Source organism: Sinocyclocheilus grahami, unplaced genomic scaffold, assembly GCF_001515645.1.
Source record: "Sinocyclocheilus grahami isolate Dianchi unplaced genomic scaffold, SAMN03320097.WGS_v1.1 scaffold314.1, whole genome shotgun sequence".
Classification (NCBI taxonomy): Eukaryota; Metazoa; Chordata; class Actinopteri; order Cypriniformes; family Cyprinidae; genus Sinocyclocheilus; species Sinocyclocheilus grahami.
Window position 1 is genome coordinate 48,950 of NW_015505493.1, and position 24,965 is coordinate 73,914.

Genomic DNA, 24,965 nt, shown 5'->3' on the forward strand with positions numbered 1-24,965 from the left:
GAGAAAAATAAAATGCTGTTCTTTTGAATTTTCTATGTATCAAAGTATCCAGATTTTTTTTATCATCGTTTCCACTAAAATCCACAACTGTTTTTAACAATGATAATAATAGGTAATGTTTCTTGAGCCCCAAATAAGCATATTTTGATTTCTGAAAGATCATGTGACACTGAAGACTGGAGTAATGGCTGCTGAAAATTCAGCTTTGGCATCACAGGAATAAATTACATAAAAAAATTTTTTTTAAATAAAAACAAGCTATTTCAAATTGTAATAATTTTTCAAAATATTACTGTTTTTACTGTATTTAAAAAAAATTATTAAAGTGCCTTGGTGAACATAAGAGACTTTTTTCAAAAACATTCTTACCATTCTTTAAAATAAATAAATAAAATTTTTTTTTTAATTGACACTATAACAAAATCATCTGGTGTCGACAGGATTTTTTTGGAGAGAAAATGCCAGATTTTAATTTTGAATGTAAGTACTGGGTTTCAACTTGTTCAAATATCGAACGGAATAAAGAAAGAAAGAAAGAAATGCATTCCTTTAAGCAACAAAAGCGACAGTAAAGACATCTATAATGCTACAAGAAATTTCTAGCTTGAGAAAAATAAAATGCTGTTCTTTTGAATTTTCTATGTATCAAAGTATCCAAATTTTTTTTATCATCGTTTCCACTAAAATCCACAACTGTTTTTAACAATGATAATAATAGGTAATGTTTCTTGAGCCCCAAATAAGCATATTTTGATTTCTGAAAGATCATGTGACACTGAAGACTGGAGTAATGGCTGCTGAAAATTCAGCTTTGGCATCACAGGAATAAATTACATAAAAAAATTTTTTTTAAATAAAAACAAGCTATTTCAAATTGTAATAATTTTTCAAAATATTACTGTTTTTACTGTATTTAAAAAAAATTATTAAAGTGCCTTGGTGAACATAAGAGACTTTTTTCAAAAACATTCTTACCATTCTTTAAAATAAATAAATAAATAAAAAATCTTACTGACCACAAACTTTTCAACGCTACACTGTAAATAGGTTGTTGTAAATTTTACAGTAACTTACTGGCAGCTGGATGCCAGTGATTTACTGTAAAAATGTTTACAGTATTAGTACTGTAATTGCATTTACAGTACAATAATGTCTTTACTGTTTTTATTTACAGTATTATTACCGTATTTTCATTTACAGTATCGGTACTGTAATTGCATTTACAGTACAATATGTCTTTACTGCATTTTATTTACAGTATTTTCATTTACAGTACCAGTACTGAAGAGTTTATTTTCATTTAGTTTAAAAAAAAATTTACCTGTAAAAAACAATCCAATTGTGATACAGCACTGTAAACCATGATTTTTACCATACACACCCCCCCCACCCCACACACACACAATAACTCATGAGCTTTAGTTCTGATAATATTTTTAATTGTTGAACATTTACACTAACAAAGTAGATGGTGAGCAAAGGTGGTGGTCACGTTTTGGAGCAGCACCTGGGTTTTGCAGATGGCTATGTATTCTTTGGCTGCTTATCTTTTTTCCCGATTATGTTTCTGTTGCCTAAAGATTCTTTGTTAGGATAAATCCAGATGATACAACATAATGCACTGCAAAATGTCCTAAGACAGGAGAAATTAAGATGCATTGTTCCAGCATTGGAAGACTGTATTTATAAGTGTTATACATGCAATGTTTGATATTTTGTAATTATTGTGTCTGTTTTAATTGAATGCCAGTAGTACCTATTTAGCGTAAAAATAAAATGAATTCTATATAAAAATGATAAATTTAATGAAATATATTAAAATGAATTACAGTATACTGATGAATTTGATTTTTTGCAACTGTAAACCAAATACAGTATGCTACTGTAAATCTTAATTACAGTAACTTACTGAAAAATTATTGAAAAAACCCTTTGAAATGTCTAACAGTGGAGTCACAAAGCGAGAACGAGAGAGAGATAGCACAGAATAAAAAAATAAGCTGACAATTTAATGAAGATTATAAAAATGAAATAAAAATGAAAGCATGTGCTAAAATGAAATCGTGTTCTTTCTTGCTTTTTTTCTGTCAAAATGGTGCAAAGTATCTGACAATGCTATTAAAATTCACTAAACGACAGAAAATTCTGGTGGAGAGCAAAATTTAGTGGTTACACTTTATTTTAAAGTCCAATTTTAACTATTAACAAACCATTAACTATGACTTTTGCCTCAATAAACTTTCAATTTGCTGCTTATTAATAGTTAGTAAGGTAGTTATTAGGGATTGGTAGGATTAGGTATGTAGAATATGGTCATGCAGAATATGTGCTTTATAAGTACTATTAAACAGCCAATATGCTATTAATAGGCATGCTAATAAGCAAATAATAGTGATAATTGTTCCCTATACTAAAGTGTTACCAATTTAATTAACATTTCAGTCTGCTCTTCAGTGTAATCATATAAACAGCCAATATGTTATTAATAGGCATGCTAATAAGCAAATAATAGTGATAATTGTTCCCTATACTAAAGTGTTACCAATTGAATTAACATTTCAGTCTGCTCTTCAGTGTAATCATATAGTTTCTTAACACTTATAACATAGCGTTGTAACTTTAAGGTTGCTGCTTTGTCCATGTTGGAGCCCTAAATACAAAACAACAGCTCTGAAATCTCTTCAAATATCTTATGTGTTCCATGAATAATAATAATAATAAAAAAATGCAGTAATTCAGGTTTGTAACAACATGAGGGTGAGTAAATGATGATAGAATATTAATTGTGGGTAAACTATTCCCTGCAAGACTCAAACACACAACTTCAGACATCTGGACCCCTGAAGCGGTTTCATTTAGCTGGTCTTAAAGCCGCAGTACCCTGAAACTAATCAGAATTAATTACATTACTCAACCGCTGCAGGGCCAATCAGAGTGCAGAATGAACTACAACCGCTGAGGAGAAAATTCCCAGGATGCTCAGGATTCTGGCTAAGCTATGTGATGAGAAAACTGAACCTGTGTCTCATTGACCGCAACTGACCCTGGACAACCCAATACCCCAACACAACACTCCAATATCTCTCACACACAGCCTAGGGCTTGAGAGGAACATGAAGGCAGGACAAAGGACGACTGTGTTTGAAGGTGATATATTATTGAAGGTAGATGTCACAACTTGAATCTGGGAATAATTAAAAATGTGTGTAAGAGTGAGTGGCCTGACCAAACTATTTGTGACTAAGCTTTAATGGAAAACCAAAATTGTTCACCAAAACCATAAGGACGGTGCGTGCTGCTTTATTCATCATCAGTGAAATTTAATATTCGAGTTGTGGAAGTTGAAACCAGCTCTATATGAGAGCTCTCTGTCGCCGCTGGCTAACGGCACTCAGCTCAGTGAAAGCGCTGTATTGTGGGGGATTTCCAAAAGTCAGCAGTGTCCGACTGGAGCTCCAGAGTACACTTACTTCAGCTCGACGCCAGCTTGTCCGCAGACACACACACAAAGGTGCAAAGACACAGACCACCTTGACATATTCAGACACACAGACGTCGTGGCGGTACAGATTGACACACACACTCATACGGCTGTCATTGACTACTAAAACACTGACCTGATTCACCATTCAGTACGTTTTCACACCTCAGCCAAAAATGCATACACATATACCATATACTGTATGTCTGATGCTTATGCTACACCTCAATGCTGCATTCAGTAAGACTTACATACCGAGATTATGCATTATACATACAGGCTTCACAGAAGATGTTACCAAAGGTTATATCAGTAATTCTGTATGTTAATGCTCCATAAACAAACATACACCTGAATAATGGACATCCAAGGCTGTTTTAAATGTGTTTGAGGAGAAACTGTTCTGATCAAGTTTGGTTTGGTACCTTGTGGGAGGCATTTCATTTTAAATCAATGAGCCGTGAGCCCGAAGAGCTGTCAGCACATTCACTGCATAGATGCTGGACTGTCTCATACAGCTGGATGCAGTCTGACAGCCAATGAGTGCTAAGAAACAGTGACAGACTGATGCTGACCAGGCCCTCATTCACATATTAATACCTTATTCTGCATGACTATATTTAGAACCCTTAATCTTGCATTTATACCTAAACTTAATAACCACATTACTAACTATTAATAAGCAGAAAATTAGGAGTTTACTGAGACAAAAGCTGTAGTTAATTTTTAGATAATAGTGAGAATTGGTCCACAAACTAAAGTGTGACCGAGCACCAAATCAGCATATTATGAATTATTTCTGAAGGATCATGTGACACTGAAGACTGGAGTAACGGTTGCTGAAAATTCAGCTTTGCCATCACAAGAATAAATTACATTTTAAAATATGTATTCAAACAAAAAACAGCTATTTTAAATGTAATATATCACAATATTACTGTTCTTACTGTATTTTTGTATTAAACAAATGCAGCCTTGGTGAACAGAGACTTCTTTCAAAAAACAAAGAAATTTATGCCAACCTCAACCCAACCTCATATGAATTCTGAGACTAATAACATGAATGTATTATATAATAATAAAAAATATAATTATATAATGATTTTTGGCATAAAAGAAAAATCAATCATTTTGACCCACACAATGTATTTTTGGCTATTGCTACAAATATACCCCAGCGACTTAAGACTGGTTTTGTGGTCCAGGGTCACGTATACATATATATACATACATATACACATATACATACACACACTCTTATATTAATTAAGTGGCCTAAAAACTGCGAAGAATCATAAATATTTTTCTTTTAAGTTATTATTAGTTTTAAGTTTTTCAGAAATTCTTAAAAAACTGAAAACTGTTACACATATTGGGTGACCACTACTGAGAAAAGATTCTTGACCCAGACTGTAAAATATGGAATATGTTTTCATGAACTTGATTAAGAAAATGAAATTAGGAGACCTAGATCTGAATGTATTTCCTAGATCTGAATCTTTAGCTTTTCCTTTGATTGCTGATTTATCTGATACATATGCACTGTTCCAAACACTTTCTTCAATCAGCTGTGTTGTATTAGCAGGCACATGAAGCTTTTACACACACACAGCCAATTTACAAACACACACAAAAAGATTGCCATATATGTGCAGGTCATATGCAAAGGCACTGAGAAACAAATCCATGCAGGATGTTACTTCACAAACACAGCTGTTAGAGGAGGTCAGGTGTGTAAGGAGGACCTAAGCTACACGCGAGTGTACGTCTTGTGTGTTTGTGGGGGTTAGTTGAAATCAGTGAGTGGTCAGTTGATATATGTTGTGCGTGTGTATATGTGAGTGTGGGCATTTACACTGGAGGGTGAGAGGGAGTACGAGAGATACTGGAACTTCCTGTGAGGAGTAAATGGGTTGTGTCTTGTTTCCGGCAGTAATCCGTTCGCCCTAAACACAGGAAGGCAGACAGGCTAAATAAGTCATATTACACACACTAAAGCACAAACTGGACTCCAGCTAGAACTCTTCTCTCATGCGTTTTCTCCTGTCAGAGTCTTATATGTTGTGCTCTATCTATCAAACTCTTGAACGCAAATACTGTTCATATATTATGAGGCACTGTCATCCTAGATGAAAACAAGATAAAAACAAGATAAAATGACGATCGATCAATAGCTGCCTCACTGCTTTCTACAGCACACTAAAAAAATCAATGAGATTGAATTAAAGACTGTCCTTTACGGATGTGTGTAGCATGACATAGAAAAAAACAAACTGTAAAAACAAAACAACAACAACAACAAAATAAACGATAAACAAACTGCCACCTTTGCCATCTGATGGGTGTTGTCCAAAACTACTGGTAAGTACTAAAAAAAAAAACTACATTTGATGAGTAACAAAGTTTGCAACAATTAACAAGTATGTTCTGTATAGTATGAATGTGTGTAGTATGAATGATATCAGGACATACTATATCCACCATGTTGTGAGGAACTGTGTCCAAAATTGCATACTGTCTAGGTAGGGTTGGGCTGATAGACAATGCCATCAACCATCGCCAATGGATGACAGACATCACGATGTTGAGCTGGCATTGTGATTCCTCAGCACCCCACCCCCTTCCGCAACCTGCCGCATCCCAATACCATGTTCTGAAAGGAAATGAAGTGTACTACGGAACCCCTGCAGGGAATAAATACGAGATGGGAGGTAAAATATATATTTCAATACTTTCTCTCGCAATTATATCATTGGGTAATCATACTGTATATAATTTGCAGGCATCAGGGAGGCATGTTTCACTGTACGTCCAAAGCCAATTGGTAGACATCGCCCAACCCTACTAGTAGGTACTACATTTGGTTTGAAACTTACTTTTCAACCGTTAAAAATAAGTATGAATTAAAGTTCACCCAAAAATTCTGTCAATTATTCACCCTTATGTCATTCCAAACCGGTAAAACCTTTGTTCATCTTTAGAACACAAATTAAGATATTTTTGATGAAATCCGAGAGCTTTCTGATCCTGCATAGACAGCAACAAAGCTAACTCGCTCAAGGCCCAGAAAGATAGTAAGGACATCGTTAAAATAGTCCATGTGATATCAGTGGTTCAACCGTAATTTTATGAAGTTATGAGAATACTTTTTGTTCGCAAAGAAAACAAAAATAAAGACAATTTCTTCTCTTCCGTATCAGTCTTAGACGCGTATTCATGAGAGGACCACAACGAGCCGCCATACTGCATGTTGCAGTTTCTCCCATTCAAAGTCTTGGTATATATCCGTGGACGCACAGCTTCCATAATTGAAACTGTACTATTCCATGAGGTCATTGTCATATTCGTAAAGAGCAGAAAACAGAAACTGATGTCTAAGGTCACATGACAATGCCAAAACGGCAGATATAGCACGTCCAGACTGTATTCATATTATACACACGCATACCTAAAAAAAAAAATAAAAAAAAAAATCTTTATTAATGATCAAGAAGTAAGTTCTTCATCAAATGTAGTATATACTCTGACAGTATGAGAATTCAGACACAGCTAGAGTGTAGACTAGACAGATAAGAGAGATGAGAGGAAATAGAGAAGGAAATCAACAGATGAACGATCAAAGCAGCAGAGAGATGAAATGATTCAAATTAAAACATTAGAGTGACAGATTTACAAAGAAAGCTAGAGAGAATGTAACTCTTGCAAGCTGGGACCGGCTCCAGGGCACATGTGGAGGGGCGGATGAAGGGGTCTACAGAGATGCTTTTTAGGGATCTGTGAGGACTGTCAGACAGGGCTACAGAAAAAACAAGGGTGTTTGGACACAGGGTCAAAAACGAATACGCTCGCGCCCACGCACACATGAGCTAGATGCACATTCATACTGGAATAACGGCATGCGGTTTACTCCCACAGTGTTCACGCATGTGTATGGGGGAGGCAAAACAATCTTGCTGTGTTAGTGAGGTCAGAAAGCCCAGATACTGTCCAGAAAGTGTCTCTGCGTGTGTGTTAGTGTGCATACAGTTAGATATTATCCAGGACGAGGTACTGGGCTCCAGGCAGAGGGGAGTGGGTTGACCTGAGGGTGGGTTACGGGTTCAGAGGTTAAAGGGTAAGTGCCATAACTTTGTCTGTGTGCGTGTTAATGACGGCCTGGAGCCACTGATGCAGTTTAACAGCATGCATAAATGTGCATTACCCATCTCTTTTCAAAAACAAAAAGAGACACTTGTCTTCGGCTCCAGATGTGTCAGTACGGAGATTTAGTTTGGTCTGTGAATGTAATGTAATGAGAAATTTAATAAGAAACAACAGTGTCAAAGATAAAAGAAAGTAATTTCTAAACAGCCTAAAAAGATTCAAATTTAATGACCATCAAATAAAAAGTAATAACATATATTCCTTTCACATTGAATACATGTGAGTTTAAATTCCTTAATTATTATTTTCGAAAACATCATGACTTTGTTGATCACATGATGTGACTGATTTGGTGGACAAATCTTATCAAATATTGAAAATACATTAACAAAATACTGCTTATTTAAAAAACATGTACAACATAAATGATATATTTTCAAGTCATTACATGTACAAATAGTATTTTTTAATGTATTGTTTTTATTCATGAATAAAGCTGGACCAATAAAATTGTCATGTCATTAAAGCACCTTTATTCTCTTGGTGGAATGACTGAAATCTTATATGGCTGTTTAAGTAATTTTAACAAATATATGACAATACAGTAACAGTATATGTAAATAAATAGTTGTTTTTGCAAGAAATACAATCCTGAAATGTTTTATGCATCACATAATCATGCATTACTGCCCATTTTCAATAATCTACTGACTTAAATACTTAAGTCAGTATATATATATATATATATATATATATATATATATATATATATATATATATATATATATATATATATATATAATTAAGCCTGTCATCCGTGCAAAAAAGCATATTTATGTATCTAGAGTCAAAATTAATTACTCAAAATTAGTAATGCATTGTAAATATGAGTAGATGAGTGACATAAGCCATCATAAACAGCCGATATGCACAGCTGCATTTGTGACTGCAGAGTCTCTACCAGGTGATGTATTTTAACATTGATAGCATACTGTCATACCACCCAGTCCTAAGCTGCATACTGTGGATGAGCAGAATGAGAAGGTTTAGAAAAGAAAGAAAGAGATCAGAGCTGAAGCCTTTCTTTGTAGAGTTCTGATAAGTAAACAGGACTCAAGCTGAGCTGAAGCAGAATGAATCCCTGATAGTGTGTGGGGTGGAGGAAGTCAAAGGTCACAGGTCCACTACTGCAGTATTAAGAGCACATTTACCACACAATTAATCAAATCTTCAGTCAGCCACTAACACCACTGCCCTCTGAAGGACCCCAGAACATCTGAAAACATCTTACACTACATACATACAGATAACACAAACATCACTAATACTATAACTCCCACTTATGGGCCATTTACATCCATCTCAGGTAATCTGATCACAAGTGGTCACGCAAGACAGATTGTTGTTTACAGTTGCTAGTAGCATGCATCTCTTGTGATCGGATTTCCAGGGGCCTCTGATGTTACTACATACATTACTTGTCAGTGTGCCTGTGTGTTGTTAAAGTAGCGCTGGGTAATAAATCGCCATTCACAATATCCATAACAAACATTTGAGTAATTTTCAATATTTAGCTTACATCTAGATGATCGAGTGCATGTTGTTAAAAAGTCTGCATACTCTGTGTTTCTGTATGAATGAGAGATTCATCATTCAAGTACATGTAACGCCGATCTTCTCAAGGAATATCATATAACCAAGATATGTTTTCATCCTTGTTTTAATTCATACAGTACACGATTTCTGATGTGCAGCACCTTATTTGACCACTAGATTACTAGATAACATTTTTGACAAGAAATTTGTATTAAATCATAAAACAAACCAGTTACAAGGAATGCATTTCATTCACTGATGGTATGAAATATATATTGTCATAAATACCACCAGTGAATGATATAGAAAAAATATTGCGATAATATTTTTGGCCATGTCGTGTCTTGGTGGCACCATTCAAGTTTCTTTGCTAAATGTAAAAATCTACTTAAATAATGCAACTCTGCTAAATAACTCCAGTGCTTCTTTAGCTAAAAACATGTTTGACACCATAATTGGAGTGTTTTGAAAAAAATGACATTTAGTATGAATATGATTACAAACTCAATATGCTGGGCTGTCAGGTAACGGGAATGGGTGAAAGAGAGCACTCGTTGACAGCTTTTCTTGACCACAACACCCTCTACAGCAAACACACTCTCACATGCACACATGCCCCTGCCAGGGCTGCACACCAGCCGTACCAGACTCAAGGGCATGAATAAGCTGCCCACCTTTCCTCAGCTTTGTGTCAGCTTATTAACTTTAAGCTGTTCTTAGTTGGAACCATCTTGGTGGGAAAGCAGAAGCCAAAGAAACCCAACCTGTCAAAACTTACAGCCATAGACAACAAATCAGTGCATTACTGTCATTAACTAACGTTACAGCGAAGGTCATAGCTTTAGCAAGGACACAGTCACCTGACAACTCCTGTTTTAAAAGATATATTATCCAGTCTGTGAATTTTCCACTGAACACAAGATGGACAAGCAATGTTGAAATACATAAATAAACACTAATAAATACGTACCATAAGGCCTGTATACTTCAAAATAAAATAAATCCAATATGGCGACCAAGGGAAGTGAAGTGATCCATAAACTTAGCTTAGCTAATATCAAACTGTATTGAAATCGACCATTATGAGTACCTAAGTATCAATAAAAATAGTTTAAACTATGCTAAAATATATTATAACCAATACTTGTTTACTGTTTATTTTTATTATTATTACAGTATCATGCTGTAAGCTTAGCAACATGTCAACATCAAACTCTACTTTTTTTTTTTTTTGCTGCCAGTGTAGAGTGCTCCAAATCTGTCACTTATGAGCTTCCATTATAGTTGGGATCATGCTATCTGTGTAGGCAGTAGACAGCAAACTAGTTTTGGGAACAGAGCTACAGACTCAGTGCAGCCTGGTTGGATGGGCGTCTTTATTAACACTATGCAGCTTTCCCGTACTGCGCCCCAGGAGGGTGAGAGAGGTAACCATAGACCTGAAGAATGATCCTTTCTCATGCCAGTATTTTTAATAAAACAATTTCATTCTCCGGTTTCAGAAATCCAGCATACAAATATCAGAGGAAAAACATCAAATGGAAAATAAATTGAAATATAATAAACAAGGGGAGAGAGGAAGAAAAATAACTAATTTTATTTATTACCTCGGGAAAATCAGAGATCCTGTTACGGCCGATGTTTAGAGTGCAAACAGAAACTAGCATGATTTTCTCAAGGCTGAATGCAGACATTTGATGTCCCACAGAGAGTCTTATAATTACAGAATATTGACTTTTGGAGGCGCGCACACGCACACACACACACACACACACACACACACACACACTGATGCGCGCACATGCACATGCACACACACACACACACACACACACTGATGCACTCACACACACACACACACACACACACACACACACACACACACACACAGAGCGGGTAACATTAAGACAATCATGCTCATGGAGCACTCCAAAACGTCCAGAGACAAACTTCCATTAAACACTTCATGAAGTATTTACATGCCTATGCAAGAAGTCTTCTATGCTAACAAATGCTGTATTTATTTGATCAAATCAAACAGTTTTAAAATGTTATTGATCCAAAACTTTTGTATTGTGTTCACTACAGGTTAAATTTAATCTCCTTTCTAAACTCTTTCAATTAATTTATAAAGAAACCTGTCAGTTTCCCTAAAAATAAAAATTCTAGTCGTTTACTAATTCATTTAAAATTAATTTACTCATGTCATTCCAAACTTGTATAGCTTTCTTTCTTCTGAGAATGTTTAAAAAAAAAGATTTATTGTCAATAGTCTCCAATGATTTTCTGACCCAGTTGACTTTACAAAATATCTTTTGTGTGTGTTCCGCAGAAAAAATAAAGTCATACAAGTTTTTGGGTGAACTATCCCTTTAATAAAAGCAAAGATGGAGCATGCATTAGGTAGTGCTGCTCTTTTTATATAGCTTGGTTGCAAACAAGTGATTAGCATAATGTTTTACATGTTAGTAAACACCTTGTCCTTCTTTTTCCCCCAGAGCGATGATGATCACTGGAGAGCTAAAGGTTTATAAGCTTGTGTGCTGATTGCTGTTTAGCTGTTTGGCGGTTTGGCTGATGCGGCTGGTCTGGCCTGCTTTAGCTTCATGTTTTTCCTGATTTGTTTTAATGAGTTCCTATGGGCTGAGCTTTCCCGCTGATCTCTTTACAGCCACAGGAACCAGAAACTCCATCAAAAACAGTCTGTGAAAACTAATAACGGACTAGTGAGAGGATATTAGTCTGGAACATACTTTTCTGCATGCTCTAGAGTGGTTAAGATATTTTGATAAGTTCAACCCTCTAATAAAAACTTTTTTAAACCTCTATAAATACTTAATTTTGCCTTTTCTCCTCTCTCTTGGCTTGCTGTCTTTCTACATTTCCTATTAAGGTCTCTGTCCTTTCTCTCTACCCACGTCTCCCTTACTCCCTCTGTCCTCTACATATTTGACCCTTGACCTGTGATGTGATGCACACGCGTGTATCCGCCCCAGACGGGCCTCTGAAAGCATTTTCTTTTCACTTTTGCATCCTCAGAGAGCTAAACACCCACTGGAGTACTCAGATCCAAGCTGCCTCACAACTCTAATGATGCTTAAAGAATCTCTCTGTTTTTCCCCAAAGCCAAACACAGGGTGTTTACTGAGAGCTGTGGCCAGTTAGGCTGTTTAGACCGTTTACTCACTCACTCACTGCACCTGCAGACACCAGAGTAAACTATAGAGAGTACAGTACTAACAGCAGGACAAAACCACCAAGCTAAAAGTAACAAGTACACATTACATTAAGATGAAATACTTAACAAACATGATATACATAGCACCTGATATTCTGATAATCAAACTGTAACAAAAATATCCCTACTGTGTTTTTAAAACAAACCTTTGTTCATCAGGCCATTGACGTTTTTTAGAATCTAACAAAGACAGACAAACTGGTTTAACTAGACAAACTGGTTTAACTAGTTGGTTGGTTGGACTCGAGACCGGTGAGTGGTGCAGGTATCACTCATTATCAATTAACTCCACCGGCCTCACTTCATTCCCACGGCTCTCGGCCCCCCCCTCACTTGTCACAGATGGATTTTAGTTGGATGGATTTCAGTTGGTTTAGTTGGATGGATGGATGGATTTTAGTTGGTTTATTTGGATGGAGGGGTAGATGGATGGATTTTAGTTGGTTTAGTTGGATGAAGGGGTGGATGGAAGAATGAGTGGACGGATGAATGAATGAATGGATCTGTAGATGGGTGAGTGGATGGATGCATGAATGGATGGATCTGTAGGTGGATGGCTGAATGGATATATACACAGTATATAGGTTTAGTTGGAGAGATGAACAGAGAGATGGATAGATGGACAGATGGATGAGGACTGATCAACGTACAGGTGTTGCTAGATTAGATGCAATTAGATGTATGGTAGACAGATGGACGGACGACGAATGGAATAGTAGATGGTTGGACGGATAGACTTAGTTGAATGGATGGATAAGTTTAGATGAATGGATGGATGTGTAGCATTTGGACCAATCAGACACACAACTTTTTGTTATATTTAACAAATAATATCGAACTCCCCATCACCTAACCAAATGGCCAATTACGAGGGTCTATGGACCCTTCCCCCGAAATGCACCTAACACCTCAGAAAAGCAGAACAGGCCTCTGGTTCCATGGTAACCAATGCTGATATCACTGGTTTTATGGCCTAAAAGGAATGCAGGAGATAAACTCCCTCATTTTCCTCATAAGAAAGACACAAAATGCCCAGAGTGAGTGTATGGATGGATGGATGGACAGATGGGTAAAATAATGGATGATTCAATGGATGGAGGGATGCCAGATTGTCATGACTAACAAGAGAATATACATTCTAGTGTACAGAGTGATATACTGTAACTGGAGAAGGAGTGCTAGAATACATTCCTGTGAAATCTATTAAATGTCCAGGAGCTCTACATAATTACTGCCACAGAACAGAGCCAACAATAAATATCTAAAAAAAAACTATCCTGCTCCAATATTAATAATTAAGAGTGTATAACTGGTTTTAAATGATTTCCAGTGACCTTCTAAGATTCAAGGTGCTGTTTCAGTAAATATTGATTGTCCTTTAAAGCCATGAACACTCAAACAGTATGTACAAGACAAAGAGAAAGACAGTGAAGGAGAGACCCAAAGAAATCACTTAATCTTTGACTCTCAAAATAGAGTTATGTAACATACTGCATTCGGGATCTCATAAATCAGAACTCTAAAGCCTGTTATTGACAGATCAGTGAGCTGTGTGATTGGCTAACCTGCAGGAGGAGTCTCTCAAAAGCAAGGCAGGCGTCCCAGCGCGGGAGGGCAGGATGACGGAGAGCTTGAGCAGCAGCCAGTCCCAGCTGTAGGACCCCACTGTGACTTTCCAGAGCCCCCCAACTGTCCCGAAACAACTGCACATATGAACAAAGCTGATCGGCTGTAACCCGCCCTGAGAAAGAGAGAAAAAACATAAGCATCCTATTTAAGCTGTCTTGATTCAACAGTTACACAAAACAACATTCAGTCATTCTGAATTCAGTGTTTACCTTCAACCGTATCTTTGGTGTCAAACAAAGCTTCAAACACTGTTTGAACTCCAGAAAAAAATGTACTTCAGTCCCCATCAATGCAAATCCGTTGGCATCACACAAATTTACTGGGCATACACACACACACACTGTGGTAAAGGAGTGTAAACACACAGCTCATCCTGTAGAACAGTCTCTTCAATGTGTTATGAACTCACAAATACTTATGATACTACAGCAAACCATAATATTATTACTAGGAAATAACTTAGTGTACGTGTTTAAGTTTATTTGCGAATGTATATGTATGTTTAGTTGTAACAATTTAAACAAAAACTATAATGTACTACTAAGTAAAACCATGTTTACTATGTAGGATGCTCAAATTGTGAATGAATCATTCTTTTGAAACTGTTCATTTTCCTAATTTGTTCAAACTGATTCACAACTAAAGCACAAAATGCCTCAGGAGAAACTATGGGAAAACTTTGGACTGAAGTAAAAACCAGTTCAAATGAACTGATTCACTAAAATTATTTGAACTTCGTAATGCTATTCAAAGCAAGATTTTAATGAGTTTTACTTAAACAGAATAATACTTAAACAGGCACACAATGGGAGGTAGGGGAGAGAATTTCTACCTACATAAAATGACCATCAGCACACAATGCTGTTCAAACGCATCACCAAACCACAACACGCATGCTTCGGTTCCTCCATGTGTGTTGAGACTAAATGTTTGGAAGAATGATGGATCTAAAGGGCACACTGCTTGGTAACCTCATGTATGAGATACAAGTCAAAAATATAAGAGTATGCTTGATTTAGGCTGATGTATCTCTCACTCAGAGTGTTTATATGTGGCCAGTCTCTACTAGAATACAAGTCTCTACGTTGGCATGTTTCAGCCAAAAACACTCCAACACAGAAACACATCCTCACTGACCCTGGTGTTCCATTAAGGGAGCTTGCAAAGACAGGAAGAGATGGTGAGAGGGAAAGAAAGGGATTTCATGTAGCAAAGCACTTTACTCCATCTTGGCCTAACTGTTTACCCTTTTAGCTGATAATGATAATTTAGCTTTTAAATTACACATCTAATTTGTTTGATCCAATAGAAAAAAATTATAAACATCTGTACAATTACATCATATAATTCATGCTCAAATTTCTAAAGACAAAAGATTCAAACACACAAAAAATAAGGAGGTGGGTGCAGGCAGGGAGCGTTTCAAGACAGTGAGGAGGTCTAAGGGACCCAGAAAGTCTGAGGGTGAGGGGGGGTTCACATTAACTCATAGAGTCACATCGCTATGTTGTTGCTATGAACCAGCACCAGATGTGGGAGTATATCCTGTGCAACAGTGCAGTCAATGTTTGCTTTAGTCCAGCCAAATGCACACACACAAAAAAAGAGACAGAAAGAGCACAAACAGAATGAAAGTTGGCTTGAATATAACTAGAGCAAGCCACGCACCAACAGCAAAAATCAGGCAGACATCCAGAGGGAGGTTATGCGATAGAAGATTGAAATTGAATCATTGGCGGGCTGAGCACAGAGCCCTGTGGTTCTCCTCAAGGTCATTTTCTTAAGATGACAGATTCACAAGATGATTCCAACCCCATTACAGCCCAAATTTCACAAACATACAATTTACTGGTACTTTGTAACCATGCCTCTTGAGAAACACTTACTTCTATGGGAACTCTGTGTATTTTATTTAAAATTTGAAATTGAGGCAATCACAAATGTTAGTAAGACATCAGGTAGTAGAATTAGGACATGCACACCATACTGCAACTCCTGCAGACAAAAGTCAAACTCTAGGTGGAGGTGAGGGGGACAACAGACCTCCAAAACGGCAGTAAAATCTTGATGTGCAAGTCTTGAGATGGTTTATGGTTTACGGGTCTAGAACCTTTTCCAACTACTGCACACTAATTGGCTAAAAATCACTGTAGGGCAGAGAGCAGATGCATATGAAAATTGTTTGACAACTGGCAAAATGAAAATAGACAGTTGGGGGTAATCCAAAAAGGCACAATCGCTAACCCCATAAACCCTTTTTCTCAATAATGAACACTTCGCCAGCTCATTTGTATATAATGAATCAGGGTAAATGTAGTCCTCTGATGTCCATGGCCACATTCTGTGGGTGGCTGGGTTAGGGAAAATGGCGGCACGGTCTAGAAAGACCAGTTGAATTTTGCCAGCTCATAAAATAATGTTGAGAAAATGGATTTTGTTCCAGAAATATCCAAAGACTGAAAAGGGCTATTATAGATTGAGTCAGCCTTAGAAAGCACTAGCAAAATACCCAAGAATCACTCAGCATAATTTGTTGGGCACAGCTTCATCAGGAAAAAGAGAGAGAGTTCCAAGCAGACCAAAAACTGGAAGAGAAATAAGAGAGACATGGAGCACTAACCATCACATGACCATGAAACAAGGGCTGAAAGTACAAAAACACACACAGTGAAGCAATGACCCACAGTATGTACACGCAGACAAACACACTCACGTTCACACAGTGAAAAAAGACCAGCAGAGTTCACATACATGCAAAAAGACCACCAGAGCACACTCATATTTTACAACAGCCCATCAGAATAATGCATCTGATGCTACAAGATGAACAAAAAACAAAATCTATAACAGCTGTGACTGCATTGCAAAGAAAAATACTGTGTGTATGTGTGTGTGTGTGTGTATGTGTGTGTGTAACTTGTTCTGTTTGATACACAGTATGATTGTTCTGGCACTGTAAAAATTCTGTTGGCTTGAAGATCAGGAAATAACTGTGATCAAGTGAGAAAGATTGGCTGAAGTTTCTGTACTGTAAGAGTGCGAGTACTTTGGAAGAACAGCCCTGTGTGTGGTTGAATCAGAACTGTTTAGCAATATAAACCCACATTGGCATGATATTCTCTTACTCTCCTAAACATACACACATTGACAGATGTGCATGTTGTCACACTAACCAGAAGGGCACTCGCTTTATAGGATTTGACAGTCAAATTTGCAAACAAACACACAGAAACAGCAAAAAGGGTTGTCTTGTTTGCATATTTAAAAACATAAATGAGAAGACCTGCAATGAGTGTGTGAGTCAGTTTAGAGGTTATGGTCCAATGAACTGTTGCCCTGTCATTTAGGGTGTATGCTTTTGCTAGACCTTCAGATTCAACAAACTGCACGCTGGTTGACAGATGAGAACTGTTAAAATGTTGCACTAAACTATACTAAAACTGTTCAACTAAACCGACACTGGTAGAAAGCTGTTGTACTAATGCTGCTGAAATAAACTAACCAAAATAGGTAGGAAAGAATGTATAACCAAAACTATTGATCTAACGAATGAAATCTAGTGGAAAACAATTGTTGCACTAAACTGTTGCACTAAACTAAACTAACTAAAACTAGTGGAAAGCTGTCAAACTGAACTAAATAGGCTTGGTGGAAAACCTGTAACATTCAAACTGGTTAAAACTGTTACATTAACATGGTTGAACTTAAACTGATGTGTTAAACTAAGGGCCAGATTTACTATCAGCTTGCTCCAACGCAAACCCTCATTAAAAGGATTAAAACCCTTGTTAAAAAAGTCACGCAGTGGGAAATTATCACTGAAAAGGCATGGACAGTTATTTTTGCAAATCACCTTACTGAATATGCATTTGTAGAAGTTTCCCTTTCGATCAGTAAATTTATGGGAGAAGAGTATTTAAATTAATCACGCAACACGATTTACTAAGATTTGCACTCGTCAATTCACTGACGGTATTTGCGGCATTATTTAACGTCGAAAAATGCATGTCTTAAAGCAGGCGGTAATTTGTGCTGCTCTTGGTAGATTGCGCTGGTCATTATGGAAATGAGATGTTGCGTCTCTGTTCTTTATTGTGCACCTTGTCAGTAAATCACCCACAGAATTTTCCCATCCCATCGGCGCTTTTATGGAATTGTGCACTAACGCTAATAAAGTAAATCTGGCCCTAAAACTGCTGAAAAAAATGCTAAACTAAAACGGAGTAAAAAGTTGTCACTGTACACTAAATCTGTTGAACTAAACTAGTTAAAACTGTTGGAAAGCTGTTGCACTGACTAACTGAACTAACTAAACTAAAAAAAACATTTACTCTATATTGTTGAAATATACAAACTTTGATGAATGTAACACCAAAATCGTTAAACTAAACTAACTAAAACAGTTGAAAACTGTAAAACTAAATCAGCTATAAAACTTCTCAATTACAACAAATCTGCTGAAAAACATTTACACTAAAATTGTTGAACTATGCTAGAACTATAGAAAATCAGAAGAACTTTTAGACTAAACACGTTTAAAGTAAAAATGGTCAAATAAAACTGTCCAGCTAAACTAAAATAAACACTGTCCTGCAGTTTATTTTAAAAACTTAATTTTTTCCACATAAGTCTTCTACTCTACAACACTATTCCCACTGATTATAGTTATTGTGTCTGTGTGTATTTAAGAGCTGTGTACATGTCTAACATGCCTGTGAGTATTTTTACCCCTCATTTCAGACTCTATTGCTTAACTTATGAACAGCAGAGCACCTCTAGAACATATGTGTGTGTGAACATGTGATCGCACATGAGGTTCATATTTCCTCAGTGGCCACATGGGCTTCCTGACCATCTGTAGTACTGTTCGCTGTCTGAAGAAGGTGCTGTGGGTCTTTGACTAAAAACCACTGAATCGTACTGGCTCCCCGTCTCCTTCTTCTTCCTCTTTTCATCTCTTTCGGTCTTCAACACTGAATCTCTCTCTCTATTGTTCACTATGTTTGTCATGGCTATTGATGTAAAATCTATAGTAAAATTTTTTTTAATATATCTTTGTCTTGTTACACAGTATTGTGCAGCAACACACACAAACTGTAAAAAAGTAAATGTACATTAAAGTTCTGTAAAGCCACAGGAGGCTCTTTGTTTGGGCACAAAGCCTAATTTGTATTCTGGCAGCAATTAAAAGTTTATAGCATCGCTGTCATTTGTGGGTAAATTTACCTTTACTAATTAAATATAAGCTTTGGATTTCTGGATTCACACTCATTCGGAGTCAATAATCCTGTGGTGTTCTGAGTATTTTAAAGGGATAGTTCACCCAAAAAACAAAATTCTGTCATTAAAGTCATTATTTTAGTTTTATTTGGGCACAAAAAGTATTCTCATAGCTTCATAAAATTACGGTTGAACCACTGATGTCCCATGGACTATTTTAACGATGTTCTTACTGCGTTTCTGGGTCTAGGAGCAATTCAGTTACATTGCTGTCTATGGAGGCTCAGAAAGCTCTCGGATTTCATCAAAAATATCGTAATTTGTGTTCCGAAGATGAACTAAGGCCTTACGGGTTTGGAATGACATGAAGGTGAGTAATTAATGACAGAATTTTCATTTTTGGGTGAACTAACCCTTTAATGCCGGTAGGGAATAGGTTCTCAATGTCTCATGTAGTTTAAATGTGGGCGTGGCCTTACCTAGACTCATTTTGATTGGCAGGTTCTCTTTGCTGGCTGCCTCGACCAGTTGTCTCCTCACTTCCATCACTGCCTCCTTTTGCTTAGCAACCAGCATTGTCTCCCACAGCAACCGTGCAGTGGCAGATCTGTGGAAAACAGCCAGGTAATAAGGACTCAACCTCTTTTATTTATAATTCACATTACCCATAAATGCAAGAGCTAGAAGAGAAAAGCCAAAAATAAAATTTTAATAAGACTTTAATAATATATTATATGTAATACTGATATTAATTATTATCAAAACCATAGTGATTTAGAAGCCAGTGTTTTATTTGATTTGATTTATTTAGTACTTTTACAAAACAAAACCATGTGATGAATTGGTGATGATTTGATTTGACCCTAAGGGGTTGCAAAAGAGTTTAGCAAAAAGAGGGTTGCCCAAAGAATGAGAAGATTTTTTTTTCAATTCAAAGATACACTACTACTGGATGACAATGAGCTAACAATATCAAAAACTATAAGAAAACTTAAACAAAACAAAAAATTCTGACATCGCTGTTTTACATTTTTTGCAAAGGCCGTTTCTTTCCATGTTCGCTTTGTAAACACTGGGTTGGTACTATTGCCAACGTCACGCGTGAACCTTCCAACATGATTACGTAATGCGTGAGGTTGATCTAGTGCAAGATGAGCATTTGTAGTTAAAATGTATATACATTTTAAATGTTTTTTTAGAAAATGACCGATCATTTTGCTAGATAAGACTTTTATTTGTTGGCTCTGATCATGTAGCACCCATTGAAACTGAAACTTGTATCTTCAACCCGTTGGCCACCATTGAAATCCACTATATGGAGAAAAACCCTGGAATGTTTTCCTCAATAAATTTCTTTTCAACTAAAGAAAGAAAGACAAGTGAGTAAATTATCAGGACATTTTTATTCTGGAAGTGAACTAATCTTTTAAAGCACTGTACAAGCTATTTCGGTTGTATGTGTTCAAGGCTATTCACACAGGACACATTATTACACAACATAATGGACCAGAATGTATGGGGTCTTGAGACCCAACAAAAGTTGAACTTCTTTTAACTTGACATGGCATCTTAAAAACGTGGCACCCAAGAAGCAGTCACATCACAACTGCCAAAGACAATCCATTAAGTAAGTGTTTACATAGAACAACAATTAAAAACAGTGTATATTGGCACGAGAACATGTCCCTAGTCTTTCTGTCTTGCTCTATTGACTATTCATCATTTTCAATCTCCTACCCATCCATCAGGAGTAAGTAACAGCTTAAGTAACTGTACAATCATTATTAAGCAAGGGTTTCTCAAATGATCTCCTCTTATGACATGTGATAATGAGGCATCATCATTCTGTTCTTCATCACTTGCTCCTCCTCTTCCTGTCTTTAATCATCTGCTGGATTGTGTGTGCGTGTGTGTTCCGGCTTATGTGCTGCTTGTCATATTAATCAGGCATTGGAAACTTCACACAAACCCTTGATGAGAGAACTGACAGAATAAAATGAAATTGTGGGGGGTGGGCATGCAGCCTGAGAAAACACATGTAAATAAGCAGAATTTTGAGGAAAGGACAAGAGGAGAAGAAGAAGAGTAAAAGACTGAGAAAGTGAAGGTGCAGGACATGAAACAAAGGACAAGAAATGCGAACGAGGCAGAGGAGAGACATGAGGGCAAGCGACGGAGGGTGGGAGCGTTTTACTGACACTGAAACCAAATGTTAAACCTGCTCTGTTTTACTTTTGCTCTTTTTGCTTTTCCTCTCTCCCTCCGTCTATTTCTCTCTCTCCCTTTCTAACGGTTGCCATGTGTTGGATCTCAGCTGTAATGTGTTCCAGACAGAGTTTTGGCAGTGCTAGAGAGAGGCCTGACTCCATTACTCCAAAAACGAGACAAAAAGTGGGGGAACAAAAATGAGGAGGACAAAAGCCTACATAATAAACATGGGGCTTGTTGTTCTAAAGCACAGACTTGTGTCGGGAATTACGAGCGGAGGGACAGTACAAAAACATGGCAGATAACGCAAGAACGTGAACCGGCTCAGTAATCTGGAGATATGCGAAATGTGACCAAAAAAAAGGGGGAAAATTTGGAGAAAAATAAGATCACAAGATGGGCTGGTCACACTTCCTTGCCGATTCTTGCGAAAGTAGGTGGAAAAAAAGAAAAACATTTTTTTTTACAGACTGTAAAAGCGAGGAATGCGGAGCCCATTGTGTTTTCAGATTACACTAGATTAAGCACCATGAAAGTAACCTAAAACAACAGACGAGAATATAATGAAGGTGTACACTACCAGTCAAAAGTCAGGACACACTTGAATGAATTTATGTTTCCCATGATCGTAAAAACCTTTCCATCTGAAGTCTTATGCTTAATTGCTTAACATTAGTTTAAGTAAAAATAAATTAAAATACATTAGATGAGTTTGATCAGCAAACAAAAAATAAAATAAAAATGGAAAAAATAGAAAAGAGTTTGGCCAGCTAAGAAAATAAAACAAAACAACAAAAAACAAGAAATGAGTTTAGCCAGCTAAGAAAAACAAGCAAACGAAACAATAAAAGAAAATAAGAAAAGGGGGGGGGGGGGGGGGGGGGGGGGGAAGCGAAGGAAAAGCAGTCAACAAACATCCAACATGTGAACTCCTTCAAAAGATAAACTATAAGATAAGTCTGACATTTTCTGGTCAATACATAATTCCCATCTTCAATTTGTGTAAATTCATAGTTTGGATGTGGAAAATAGTCTAAGAATGACTAGGTTTTGAGTGGTAGTAAATACAGACTACATCAAGGCATCTTAAAGAGATCTTTAATGGACGAGTGAATGTTCTGCAACCTTCAGCAAGCACAAATCTTTGAAACTCGGTCAAGTATGTTACATGTTTGTGGGTAGGTAGTGTGTCCGTTTCAATGAGGCTGAACTGATTTTGCATGTCGTAAACAGATGCACACATAGTCAGCGTAGTTTACATACCAGAGTTAAGACTGGACCCTCTCTGTGTGCATGTGTATTTCGACTCTGCGTGTATTCCAGGAAGACGAGGGGTCCTTTTGGAATGTTTCGGAGGGGCAACATGGTTCCAATTTACCTCAAAACCTCCCCCCTTCTTTACTCCACTCCTCTCCTGCAGTGTTCCCCAGGCTCGACATCATGACAAGGGGGTTCAGCGAGTTTGTATATGAGTGTTTGTGCTGCATTAGTACTTTAACCTATGGAGGGCAGTGTTGGTCTGCAAAGACAAAATATTTATTACCCATTCCTTCCACAACCTCCTTGTAAGGTTCAGTGTGTGTGTGTGTGTGTGTGTGTGTGTGTGTGGTAGGTAGGGGAAGTTCAGGGTTCCTGGAAATACATGACTGAGCACTTAAGAATGGACTTCAACTGACTTAGGTATGCCTGAACGCCTTAAGATCTGACTTTATACACACACAGACACTGAATTGCATCCAAAATTGTTCCAAAATGTGATTAACAATAATTGAATGCCGTTTCTCAATAATGTTTTGGGTGTGTCGTAATGTAACACAAACTTTAAATAAAATCCAAAACAATATGGAGCCAATGTTACACCCGCAATTTTACACAGATGTGATGTTATGATGCCATAATCGTAGTGACGAGCAGATTGATTTAGTAGACAGTGATTAAGTCTGTGTTTATCAACAACAGGAAACAAACAACCCCCCTCGTTAGCAGCATTCAATCCAGGTCAGTTATTCTTCAATTACACCCACTTCCAGGACTAATGATACTATGCAGACATATGCTTGCACACACAAGGAGACCTGGCAGATGCTCCATGGGTGAGGTGTGTGTTTTTCCGTGCTCATTACAATCTGTAACAGGACTCTGAGAGAAATAAACAAAACTAAAAATAAGAAACAAAAGCAAGCAGAAACCTGGATTCATCATCAGAGAAACAACGAGAGCACACACACAGGCCAGGTTTTTTTTCCTGTCAGGGTTTGATAAAGGAAAGAGCAAAGGAAATAGGAGTGCAAAAAGTTTCTTAAATCTGAAAAATATCTCCAAAGCGAGCCTGCCATTTTCACTTCAAAGACAAATGTCATCCGTCTCTTAAAGAGATTGGAGAATGACTGTTATGTAAGTGTCATTTGGAGAAGTACCGGAGATGGCAAACAAAAAGACTTTAATAAATTGGGTTGTTTCAAGCCTTTAGATCCATAGAGAATGAGATTATGTAATTGGCGGTTTTCATTGATAACTGCAGCTGAATATTTTATCTTTTGGCTTGGGTTGGTGTGTGGATTTAAAATTTTTTTTTAGTGAGCCCTGTGAGATCTAGCCATAAAACTGCCTCTCTGTTGCAATTACCATTCAGGTCTCCACATCACCAATTATTGTACTGTGATATAATTGTTTTATATAATGGTATATACAGTATACATACATACATTATACACACACATATATATATATATATATACAGTGGGGAAAAAAATTATTTAGTCAGCCACCAATTGTGCAAGTTCTCCCACTTAAAAAGATGAGAGAGGCCTGTAATTTTCATCATAGGTATACCTCAACTATGAGAGACAAAATGAGAAAAAAAATCCAGAAAATCAAATTGTTGGATTTTTAAAGAATTTATTTGCAAATTATGGTAGAAAATAAGTATTTGGTCAATAACAAAATTTCATCTCAATACTTTGTTATATACCCTTTGTTGGCAATGACAGAGGTCAAACGTTTTCTGTAAGTCTTCACAAGGTTTCACACACTGTTGCTGGTATTTTGGCCCATTCCTCCATGCAGATCTCCTCTAGAGCAGTAATGTTTTGGGGCTGTCGCTGGGCAACACGGATTTTCAACTCCCTCCAAAGATTTTCTATGGGGTTGAGATCTGGAGACTGGCTAGGCCACTACAGGACCTTGAAATGCTTCTTACGAAGCCACTCCTTCGTTGCCCGGCGGTGTGTTTGGGATCATTGTCATGCTGAAAGACCCAGCCACGTTTAATCTTCAATGCCCTTGCTGATGGAAGGAGGGTTTCACTCAAAATCTCACGATACATGGCCCCATTCATTCTTTCGTTTACACGGATCAGCCCCAAAGCATGATGTTTCCACCCCCATGCTTCACAGTAGGTATGGTGTTCTTTGGATGCAACTCAGCATTCTTTCTCCTCAAGATGAGTTT

At 37.1% G+C, this 24,965-nt stretch overlaps 1 protein-coding gene across 2 annotated transcripts in view; it reads right to left on the reverse strand.

Annotated features, from left to right (window-relative positions):
* Positions 1–5,116: 5,116 nt before the first annotated feature.
* The window catches only part of LOC107601902 (sec1 family domain-containing protein 2-like), a 33,170-nt gene continuing 13,321 nt past the window's right edge, over positions 5,117–24,965 (reverse strand). Inside the window, exons 3-5 of one of the 2 annotated variants that reach the window (XM_016294253.1) lie at positions 19,787–19,914; positions 14,024–14,199; positions 5,117–5,427 (exon numbers count right to left, since the gene is read on the reverse strand). In XM_016294253.1, the coding sequence (XP_016149739.1) occupies positions 5,278–5,427; positions 14,024–14,199; positions 19,787–19,914 (454 nt within the window). In that variant the 3' untranslated portion in view covers positions 5,117–5,277. Of the gene's footprint in view, positions 5,428–11,806; positions 11,924–14,023; positions 14,200–19,786; positions 19,915–24,965 lie in introns of those variants that run through there. The other variant, XM_016294254.1, reaches the window with a different exon arrangement.